Source organism: Ammodytes marinus (assembly GCF_949987685.1).
Source record: "Ammodytes marinus genome assembly, chromosome: 7".
Taxonomy (NCBI): domain Eukaryota; kingdom Metazoa; phylum Chordata; class Actinopteri; order Uranoscopiformes; family Ammodytidae; genus Ammodytes; species Ammodytes marinus.
In genome coordinates, this window is record NC_137211.1 from 25,926,580 (window position 1) to 25,938,820 (window position 12,241).

Genomic DNA, 12,241 nt, shown 5'->3' on the forward strand with positions numbered 1-12,241 from the left:
AGTGAAAAACACCTCTGATACAACTCAAACCTTGTACAATCTAACATGTGTTTTTTTCTTTATTATTTCCCGTCTGAATAGATCACAAATCACAGCCAGCAGTTCAGAAATCCAGACTTTTTCTCCGAGCAGCTGGAGTGTTGACACCGCTGCCGCCTTCTTAGATTGGACAAACTGCGATTGGGTCCAGTATAGGGAACGATTTGGTGATGTGCAGGTCAAAAGACTTCAGACGTAGAGCGTAAACGAGCTGTGTGAATGTAGTCGATAGCATTTCCCTGGCTTTAACTTTACATGTTAAGCTAAAATGTGAAAATACGCATTGTTCTCCTGTTTGAGTTTCTCAGTTTAAAAAATGTGAAATAAGTAACAGTAAATACTTGTTTATATGATCTGGAAAAAGGTGCAGCTGATCAGAGCTCATGATCTCCGACAGATTTGAGATTATTCCAGACACATCAAAAGTAATATACTGTACATGTGTCTATTTGAGTCAATACAGCTCAGCAAACACAGGGTCTCTGATGGTGAGATGGTGGAATGTGAATGATGTGTTCTGAAGGGTTATTAAGGAATGTAAATTATGATTACTTTTTCAATGTCCCTGGCCTTGAATAGCTCAGTGTGCTCTAGATAATAGAGTTCTCTGCTATGTAAGAAAAAAAGCAGATGAGCGGTATTTAGTCTTGAAGTGAAAAAACAGTGAAAAGATCTTTATTTGGCCTTTAACCCATTGATGACGGCTGCTGCGCGATGCCACATTGGCTCTCCTGCCTGATGCTGCATCGTGCAGCATTATTACTTTATCTAATTTTCATGGCATTCCCAGCATAGAATGCACTGTCATTGGTTCAAATACACATGAGGTGGGTTTTGTTGATTTTTTGAAGACCACGTGACCACCCAAAAGTTGTGTGGTTTGCCGAAAATCATGTCAATCAAAAAAATAAAAAATAAAAAAATAAAACAAAATAATAAAAAAAATACGCCAGCTATGTCGGCGACAGAACAGTTAGTGGCGTTTGGTGCGCAGAATCAAGGTCTACTATAGACTACTGACGAAAATCACACAACACATTGCATCTATTTATTAACAATATTTAATAATTTTCTAATTCATCTAATTTTTACGATTTTTAGAAATATTTGTTGGTTTGTAAGCGCTAAGGGAGCATGTTTAAATAACACCTGTGAACCTTAACTTTTAAATGTATTTTATTGCATGTTTCTATGTGCTACACAGGCTTAGATATTAAGGTTTTGGTAGACTTGACAATTCGTACTATTTTTTCAGAAAACCCTCAGGCATTAAGGACATGCATCCTAGATTGCCATAGTCATCAATGGGTTAAGCAGTGCACAGAATAACAGTGTACAGGCTCCTTGGAAACCCAGTTTGACTATATGGCAAACACAGGACTTCTACTGTTTTAATAAGGTCTGAATCTGAATAGCCAACCCTTGGTATCCTTGTGTAAAGTTGCAGCGATGACTGAGGTGGTTGAGGCAGCGCTGCACTTTGTTTGACTACAGGAGGTCAGGGCAGACTAGACTGGTGTCTGTTACAAATCCCTGCTGAGCCCTGCAAGGTGACGCATGCAGCACTCTAGGATTGACAGACAAAACCAGGAAGCCTTCGTAATCTGGACCTTTTTTAATGTATCATTGGCGGAAGATTTAGAAGGGTTAAAACAGCAAATCTACATTAACTTTGCATGCACTGAAATGTTGTGGACATTTCCAAACAAGTCCATTGCAGCAGTTTTAAGAAACAGTAAAGGTGTTCTCACAACATTGAAAAGAAGTTTAGAGGTAGAGATTCAAGGTACAGTGTGTAATATCGGAGTATTTAGCAGTGTTTTGTGGTGAGATTCTAGATTGCAATGCTCCCTTGCCAACCCCTCCCGTTCAGAGAATGTACAGAAGGTACAGTGGCCTTCAAGGACAAGAAGCTAGTAACTAAAGATGGCATCATCCAGCACCCAGCCTCAAGTCATTCCAGAATATCAAGTGAAGACATGAAGATTGATTAAGTTAATTATTCTATAGCACCTCTTAATTTTCCAACAGGTGCATTTCCCACATAAACGTACTATACAAAAACATGTAAGGCCGGTTTGTCCGTTATGTGTAGAAACATGGCGGTGCAACATGGCAGCGCTACCCGCTCCTATGTAGATATAAAAGGCTCATTCTAAGGAATTATGCACTATATAAAACAATTGAATACTATATTCCATTTCTACCAAGTCTGTTTTGCAGAATGCCAATTAGACCTGCACACTGTACCTGGCTATTACTTCCATAATGAAGCTTGTTAGCAAAGAGTGCATAAGGGCTAAGCATGAAGAGGATGACACCAACATTCTTCTTAACCCCGCCTTAAAAGTTCTAATTGGTCGATGCCTTTCTCCAACCGGCAGAGAGCAATGTCAAAGGACACAACCCCAGACATGTATGAATCCCTTAGAAAAGCTGTCAGGAAGATTTAACATGCTATTTTCAGTCAATTATTTAACCCACTGTCTTTTACCTGTGTTCTGATAGCAGGGCACCATACAGTACACATTAACTTTGAGCCTGCAGTATTTGCTTCCAATCTTCTGGCGGAACAATCCATAGGAGAATTCATTATCCACCAGAAGTGTCTTTCCCTGTGATTCCACAGATGTCAGCCCTCGTCCTGCTCAGATAGCCGTATATTTTCTGTCCAATCTATTCCCAGGGCTTTCGCTCATAAGCTCCAGCGACAGCATCTATGTGCCGCAAAATTAATACTGTGTCTCGGGCTGTGATACTGTGTGCTTATTGGGGCCCCTTATCTCCCGATGCAGCCACCCAAACACATTTAGTATTTGGAGGTTCCTGCGGTACATGGCCTCCTGATAAGAGGCCGTGTAAATATATATAGAGAGAGAGAGAGCCTCTGTCCGTCTGTCTCTCGCCCACTCCTTCACACATTCACAAACACACACATTTGATAAAAAGAAGAAAAAAAAACACACTTCTCAAGCTTGCACACACAGACAGAGACACATGCCCGCTCTCTAACATATCCACAGTAACCTTTGGAGGTCATTATGAGGATGAGGTCAGTTAGCCTTCAGGTGATTAAAGATGTTGATTATAAAAACGGCTCATTGCCTGTACCGGGCAGCAGGCAGAAAGTTGAGCTGCAATGACAGCCGAGAACAGTGTTTTTTCCCCGACTGTATGGTTTGAAATCCCCCTTCCCCCACAATCCCCTGATGTTTCTCTCTTGTATTTGAAGAACGGTTGATCAATTAGAATTTACATTGAAGTGCTATTGTGGGGGGCTGTAGTTCAGTAGATGTCATGTCCAAGTGTCCCTGGGCAAGATACTGAATCCTAAAATCGCTCCAGATAGTTAGCTTGCACCCTGCGTGGTAGCTGCTGCTATCAGTGTATGAATGTCCAGTTTGTAATGTAATGTAATGTCATTGTGACTTTCTAACACTAAAATGAATTCTGATTGTGGATTGTGGATAAAGAAGCCAAACCTGGGGGCGCCCTTAGCTCAGTTGGTAGGGCGTCCCCCCCATGGGCCTCGGCCAGCAGCGGACCTGGGTTCGATTCCAGCCCGCGGTCGTACTCTGCATGTCACTCCCCTCTCTGCCCTATTTCAACTCTGTCTCTACACTATCAATAAAAAGCATAAAAATGCCCAAAAAATATCTTTAAAAAAAAATGGTGGATAAAATAGATGTACCGACTTAACCAAACAACCACTGGTAGCCTACAGCATTAACTGCATTTCACTAGCAACGCATCATGGGACACTTCCAATTGAAATGTTGGCCTACATCTACTCAACATCACTCGTGATCGTGTTTCAACCTCGCCGTCAATTCCACCGACAAAAGGGATGAAGGACGGCCCCGTAATCAACTCACTCAGCACTTTCAGATTCAGTCCAATTGTATCAGCGTTTGTTCCTGCTGATGTGACGGAAATAAAAATCCCGTCGCTCCGAGCAAGTCTGTCAGCAAAAAGCCTAAATAACAAACTGGGTTATTCTCTGTGCATTCACACTCAACACGGTGGTGACGCGCTGCTGCTGCTGCTGCTTCTATGCAAGACTTGGAAAAGTAACACTTAAACACACACCCCCCCCCCCCCCTCCCACACACACACACATATACAAACACGTCCTACTTGCATGCCTCTCTTGAAAGTGAAAATTGGTCTCAAGTGCATGTCGGAGAAAGAAAAAAAAAATCAAACAACAAACTCAATGTTTTCGCACACTGTTTTTTTTCCTCTCCGACAAACTCACACAATCACTACCTCCTACACAAGTGGTCACACACACACACACACACACACACACACTCACAGCTTGCTTAGTGAGTATATATGGAATACATTGCTATGAATGCTCCAGCAGCTCTTAACAGTTACCGATCACATACACAAAACAGTGAAGTAGTCATGCACAACCCACTCATGCATTCGTACACACACATTGACACAAATGCAGACACACACAGATGTACACACAGCCTATATGTGACAAATAGCCCGGTTAACAAGCGTGTGTGAATTAAGTGAGATCTACAGTGAACATGTGATGCCTCGGCGAGGGAATGGTCTGCCCCATATGTGCTGTATATCTCAGGCTCTCTCTCTCTCTCTCTGTCTTTGCTATGCTCTCTCACTCCTTACCTACTTGTTCTGTTGCCATCTGGATTTCCACACTATATACAGTATCTCTCTCTCTCTCTCTCTCTCTCTGTCCCCATTCCCCCCTCATGTTCTTATCACATTCCTTGATTCTCTTCTTTCTGTTCTGTTCTTTCTTCCCTCATACATCTGTGCCTCATTATCACTCTCACTCTCTCCCTCTCCCTCTCCCTCTCCCTCTCCCTCTCCCTCTCCCTCTCCCTCTCCCTCTCCCTCTCCCTCTCCCTCTCCCTCTCTCTTTCTGGCTGTAACTGAGGATCCATCTGTACTGTACATCAAATGAGCTCGCCGTGTATTTCCTCTAGTTAATCTCGTCCCACTTCACCATTTACCTTTCTGTTTTCAATTCTTCTCAAATTGGAAGGCAAGTTATTTTGTGTGGCTTGAATTTAATGCGGTGTGTGTGTGATAGGCACCATGTTGTACAAAGGTTGACAATATCAGCGCAAAAGAATGAAAAAACTATGGTTTGTGAACGCATTGAAATAAAACATTTAAAATAAAAGATTACAAGATTTTACAAGTCTGTCTTGTAAAAGATTACAAGACAGACTTGAGATGCAAGCCAGTTTTTTTAAGGCTGTCTTCACCCCAGAAAAATGTTACAAACAACATGTGCTTTCCCTTTCTTGATAAGGACTTATTGTAGTAGGCTAGTAATAGTGTGACATTGTTATTGTTATTGAGAAATCATCTCAAGTGGCTGAGGCTACATTAGCTGCTAACATATAACACACCCGAATCTCTGACAAAACTGTCAACAGCTGAGATTGGTTGTGGGTAATGTAGGCGCCAGGTTTGAATAAGTAAATAAAATACCTATTTAAGCTCTTTTAACTAATAGTAGTGTGGTTATTTTGATAGATTATGACACATTACCTTTTTTGTTTTGTTTTTTGGCTAGGGGACTTTTTTTTTTGATTTTTTGCAATTTTTTTTACATACAAATATAAAACAAACAAAGACAAAAAACAGAATAAGTAAACATATACAACACATACACACCCATACCACATTTAAACTGGTGCATAATCTAAATTCACCTGTTTCCCTGGGAGTATACACTGTATTGTATTTTGGTTCATATTGTTGCTTGTTCCTGGAGCTAACCATTACACATAGTTGGGTTTATCACTGCAGCATCGCTCATGTCTTCCTTACTGTATCCCTTTAGGGTTTTCCCCTTTGAAAAGCCAGCTACACTTGATCTATATATACCAGTCCCTATTCATTCCTTCTTTACTCTCACTCTTCTCTCCCCTTTCACCTCCTTAAGCTCTCTCTCTCTTTTTATATCTCTCTCTCTTTCTCTCTCCACTTATCTCACTCTCTCCTTATCTGTCCTCCCATACCCTATATAGCACAAGGGGTTGTATCTCAATGTAAGAGCAGCATAGCCATTTACAGGCCTCTGGTTATTGGTTGAAAAGGGGGTGTGAAAGGAAAGAAAGAGAGAGAGAGAGAGAGAGAGAGGGGGGGAGGGGGTCTCAGCTGAAAATGTACAGTATATTTGCATAAACGCCACAGCATCAGTCCTGTAAACAAATGCCCCAAAAGGACATGTGTTTAAAAATGTGAGTGACAGAGCCCACCGCGTAGTGACAGTGCTAATTATGACGGCAGCGAAGGAGGAAGTCAGCTGTTGTCAAAGAGCAACGACGAGCTACGTTAGAAGGGTCACACCAAAAAAAATCCAGGACCAAATCCTGCCAAGAGTTGAATCTACAAACAGGTATTGCTGTGTAGTCCCAAGCCTGATGAGGTCTATCTTATTATCCTGACATCAACATCAAATAACAAAAGCGTGAACAAAAACAGACCAGCCAAAACACTGACCACAATGATTATGTATTACCACAAATATGGTACTGTAGTTGCTGGGTTGCAGGGTCGGTGGTTCGATCCCCCGTCTCCCAGCCACATGTTCAAGTGCCCCTAAATTTGTGCCCGATAGTTAGCTTGCACCCTGCCAGGTAGCTGCTACTGCTATCTGTGTATGAATGTGCGTGTGATTGGGTGAATGTGTATAAAACAATGTAAAGCGCTTTAAGTATGTGAAAAACAAGAGAAAACACTGTCTAAGCGTAGAGCACTTACCATTTATTATACAGTTAGAACGTACTAAGAGACGGACTGATACATTGTTGAGTTGTTTGACAATAAGAACATTTTGAATAATGGCAGCAGCCTTTTTCTTTAAAAGAACCAACATACCTTTGCTTTACTGCTTTACATGGTAAAAAGTACAGTTTGTAAGGCAATGTGCAGGGCTTGAGCAAAAAAGGAAGAGGGGAAAAAGCAATAGAATAATATGGGAGGAGGAAAGAAGATGAGAGAGAACAACATCCTTTTTTTCCTATGTAAAGAATGCAAGTGTGCAAAGCATATATACATAGAGAGAGAGACAGAAACTGGGAGAGGGGGAAGGAGAGAGTGATGGGAGCAGGCAGTCAGGCAGAGCAGTGCAGAAGAGGGATGGAGGGAGGGAGGGAGTGTGTGAGAGTGTGTCAGAGGGAAAGAGGTGGGGAGGAATCAAACGCGCTCTGCACGTGATTCAATCTGTTCACATGGCCTTGTATTACGCCGTTATAAATACTTAATGTGAGGTGGTGGGCAGGAGCAAAAGACCCTTGCCTCTCCCCTTTGAAATTGGAGCGTCTTTAGAACATCTGACACATGTGAACAAACATCCCATTTACTTTTTTTTTTTTTTTTAAAGGCAACAAAATAACAGTATATCGCCATGAGGCCCCTACAGAGAGAGTAATGCAGAGATAATGCATCAGAGCGTGTGTACAGCTCTGTTGTAGTTGGTCTGAAGTGAGCTGAAGCCGTCAGCTGCTTTCACAGTCTCTGTGTTATATAATGATGGATAAGGCCTGTGTGCCGCTCTAGCTCCTCGCTCCTATAGAGGCATGAATCAAAACCCAGGGATGTGTCCTAAATATAACACGGATGCACGCACACACACACAGCCATGGTGTATGTAAAGGACAGCTGTATAGCTCTATACTCCAGCATTATTTCCACGAAACGTCAACCTGATTAGGTCCGTGCCCAGCACAGCACTGGGAGATTTTTTTTTTAATAGGATGAGGTGGTACAATACATTGGGATTCCTGGATGGGGACTAACAAGAGAGTGTAGCATCTGCACTAGCTGAGCCAAGCAAAATCAAAGAGGATGTCGGGGTTGCAGGTGCGGGGCTAGTATTATTTTTTTAGAAAGGGCAGATTTTTATTTTATTTGTAGGCATCTGCTGTAACTAGGCTATGTGGTTCTGTAAAGCTAATAGGCAGATGTTAAGTCAATTCATGTTACGTCAGGAGACTTGGCCTGGTTATGGTGCTGTGGTATGGTTTGAGTTATATCATCACGTGATATGGTGTAGTGAGTAGGCTGGTGTGTATGGTGTGGCATAATCACTTCTAACCAGGGTAGTATAATTCAAAAGGTCCTACCCCCTGGCGCCATCTTAAGAACGCCCACATTCATAGAATTCATTATGTGTTATTATCTGCATGTATACATTTGGAGATTGATTGTATTCCTTTGTGAACTCTCCACTGGTCTGTTATGTACATGTGACATTCTATTGCATGTCTGTCCGAAGGGATTCCCACCGCTGTCATTCTGCTCCAGTTGTCCCTTTGATTGTGTCATATTGTGTACGGACTGTGAAGCCCACTGAGGCAAAAGGCTACAGTATGGGCTATATAAATTAAACTGATTTTGAATTTTGAATTGAAAGAGAAAAAAGATATATAGGCCTATATATAATTGAATAAAAAATGATAAAATGTCCTTGAAAAAGACTGACTGTCTCACAAACGAGAATGGATTTCTGATGAGATCTGCTATAAGGAATAACATGATTTACTGGCATATGACACATGGTGTATGTTATACGTAGTGCTGTGTGGGTATGGTTATTTTATAGCCTGTTTATTGCATTCACTACATGTTGATGTACTGTATATTACGTTCCTTATCTAAAAGACTGCATCACATAACTATGCAGTAAATGTTCTATGTGATCGATCCATCCAAACTGAGATATATTCAACGATCAATGTGGAGGTAAAAAAAAAATTACAAGATTGTTAATTATGTTATTACTCTCCCCTTAATATAGGCTATATCTGCCATTGCATAGGCACAGCATCTCATTTGACTGGGTTCGGTTTGACACGGTATGTGTCGGTAAGTCTGTCAGGAAGCGTGGGCGTTGCTGTAGTATCAATGGGCTTCTTTACACACACATCATCAAACACACGCCCACACACACACACACACACACACACACACACACACACACACACACACACACACACACACACACACACACACACACACACACACACACACACACACACACACACACACACACACACACACACACACACACACACACACACACACACACACACACACACACACACACACACACACACACACACACACACACACGACCATCCCCTCACCCATGCAGAAACAAGCGAGAGTATGAAGACGCATCACACACACACACAACACATCTCCATCACAAAACGTCCCAGGAACGCGTTTTATGAATGACAGTTCAGGCCAGAATTATTTCACCTTTCGAATGACAGTGGCGTAAAACGCGGAGCACGACTGTGGGTTTTTTTCAGCGTTTGTCAAAGACATAGTCCCGCGCTGCTGCACACTACGCCAAAGCACAACCCGAAGCTGAATGAAGAAGGAAATACTATGACTGCACATGGACTGTGCACCGCGGAATAAAATCACAAAACCCGGCCCGTACCTTAGTGCCACAGAGTAGGCTACATATTTGTGTCATGGTTGTTGTGAGCCACCTTAACATGTAATGTCAGATCTATTTTTTAATTTTTTCTTGGGGGGGGCATAGCGTGTGAAAACGAGCCATTCATGCTCAGCAGTCCATCCCATGCAGCGTTTCAGCACCACGGACAGCGCTTTTATTTTTTTTTCATTTCAGCAGACAGTCACTCCTCTGCTGTTTTATAATAACACACCATCGGATAGCCTAGATGTCTCCTTCAAATGCATGCACGAGCGCAGGGAATATCTCTGTGACACCCATACGTGTACAATCTTAACCAAATTACAACTGCTCTCTTGTTATCTCCATCGACCGTTTCCGTGTTGAAACCAAACACACGTTGGGATGCCCAGAGCGCTTCACCCATCCCCGTGTATCCCAAATAACTCCACCACCAATACTGCTGCCGCTCTTACCTCGTCATTCCCATCCCGGGCCCTCCGACTCCCACTCCGTTGACCGGCTTGACTTGCGGTCCTGTCCCCGGTCCTCCGGGCATCGCCGAGCCCATCATGCCGGCGGTGGCGGCGGCTCCAGGCTCGCCGGGCAGCCCGCCACCCTCCATGCTCGCTTCGTTCCCCATCTCGCTCTCGGCTCAGGAGACGGGAGGTGGAGAAAAAGGGTGTCAGGACAAATCGGCGGTGTTGTCTGTTTTTAATCTCTATATGTTGTTCTTTTTTCTTCTTTCTATAATCAAAAAAAGAATGAATGGAAAAGAGGGGGGAGAGAGAACACTGGGAGATCGACCTCAGCGTTGCTCCTCCATCACCGCCATCATCGGGATCTTCGTCGTCAGCCTCAGCACCAGCCTCAGCCTGCTGCCTCCTCCTCCTGACGCGATGTACGGGAGCGCGCCGCGCGACCACGGCAAATGGGGAAATGAAATAAATAAATATAATAGCAGGAGAGGCGAGAGAAAGCGAGATTACATTAGATTAGATCAAAGTTAAATGAGTCCCCGTGGGGCAAATTAGGTGGGAGCAGCATCAAGATTTGGACCCACAACGAGCGATGAGAAGAGGCGCCGCACACTGTGACCTCCAGTGGGCGATCATCATCTAAGGAAAACAGACACAGAAAGAGAATTCAATTAGATTCCCCAGGAAGCTTTTCATTTAGGGCTGTTTAATCCCTGATTATTGCCTCTTCCCCTCCGTTCATATCTCGTAAAAGTTCGTTTTTATTTACTGTAATGTCTTAGGCTATATGAATTCACCACATTCAGTTTAGTGCCATCGTAAAAAGGGTAAATTGATTTTAGGATTCTCATCTCTGAATGAAGCAATAAAGCTCGAGTAAGCCACCAATAAGCAAGACGAAAAATTAACGTTATGAACAAAATAGGCCTAACAATACATTACGTGTACTTAATGAGCAAAATAATTACAAAGGATGAGCTTAATGTAGTAAATGTGCATGTGTGTCTGTGTTGATATGCCAGACGTCCAAATTAGCATATCTATCGAGGGCAAAGTTTGTATTAAAAACTACATTTTAAAAATATGTTTTTTTAAAGGGCAGAAGCGCGCGAACACATACGCGGGCACACTGCTCACTGCTTCACTGCTAATGGGAAGAGGAGAGTGAAGGAGGAGAGGGAGGGAGCTACGTCCATAGACTGTATGGCTACAGCATACGTGCACGTTCACACGATATTTTCTCACCTAAAGAAGGGCAAGATGAGGGACGTGGACGCGCAGGGTGTCAGGATCCTCTGCAACGGCGCATCACATCACGTGTCCAAAAGCCCTCCATGGTCTTACACACCTGCCGGCTACACACTGTGTATTCAGAGAGATTCCCTCCTGTTTGCATTCATTGGTTCACCAGAAAACAATTTGTCAGTTTGTTAAAATTGACAGATTGGACATAACGACTTCATCTGCACAAGCTAGGCTACTGTACAGGCTCTGTATGCATTGTCAGAGAAACAAGATGTGAATTAGACGAGATTTTTTTAATTTGAATGTATTCTTTAGGATAAAAATCAACCAAATCTACAAAAAATACTGAATTAAAATAAAAAAAAATAAATAAAAATTAAGGATCATTTATTTGTGTTGAGTGACCAAGATCAGTTGACATGTTTTCTGTTCATGTCTCCATGCCTGTTGGCTTCAAAAAAGCTCTAACCTTTGCTCATATTACATTTGATTTTTTGACATTTCTCAGCATCAATATCAGTTTAGAGCAGCGAGGGCCAAACCACATTACTCCCAAAAGTAGCAAATACACAGATCTAAGGGAAAAAGAGAGTTTTTGAAGAAAAACCCGCCCTCAGCCGCTGGGAAAAGGTCCACTCTGTGTTCCAATGCCAAGTGTCTCCCTGTGAGAGCAGACTTTATAGAGATGAATAAACCCTGCCAGCTAACTTCAGCGCTGAGGGGAATACCATGCACTCTCTCTCTCTCAGCGTAAAGGAAAGAGAATGAGTGGATAGAGACTGGGGTTGTTTTCAAACGTCCCAAACAGTGATTCTATTTCTGTCCATTTAAGACTTAATTTATTTTTGTTCACACATTGTGTGAGTTCCAGGCTTAAAGCAGCATGGCTTATGTTCACATTTCAAAAAATGATCAAGTGATTTTAGAACTTCTAACAGGGCTGTACCAGGAACAACATGAAACAATACAGATACAATACACCATTTAAAAATACCTCTTTTTTACTTCCATTGGCTCAACATTTTTTATACCGACAGCATATGTC

General features: G+C 42.5%; 1 protein-coding gene across 1 annotated transcript in view; it reads right to left on the bottom strand.

Moving 5' to 3' along the window:
* bsna (bassoon presynaptic cytomatrix protein a) overlaps window positions 1-10,115 on the bottom strand; it is a gene marked incomplete at both ends in the record, with an annotated part of 133,667 nt that extends 123,552 nt beyond the window's left edge. Inside the window, one exon of the mRNA XM_080030867.1 lies at window positions 9,949-10,115. Within this exon, the coding sequence (XP_079886993.1) occupies window positions 9,949-10,115 (167 nt within the window). The remainder of the gene's footprint in view (window positions 1-9,948) is intronic.
* Between the last annotated feature and the right edge of the window lie 2,126 nt (window positions 10,116-12,241).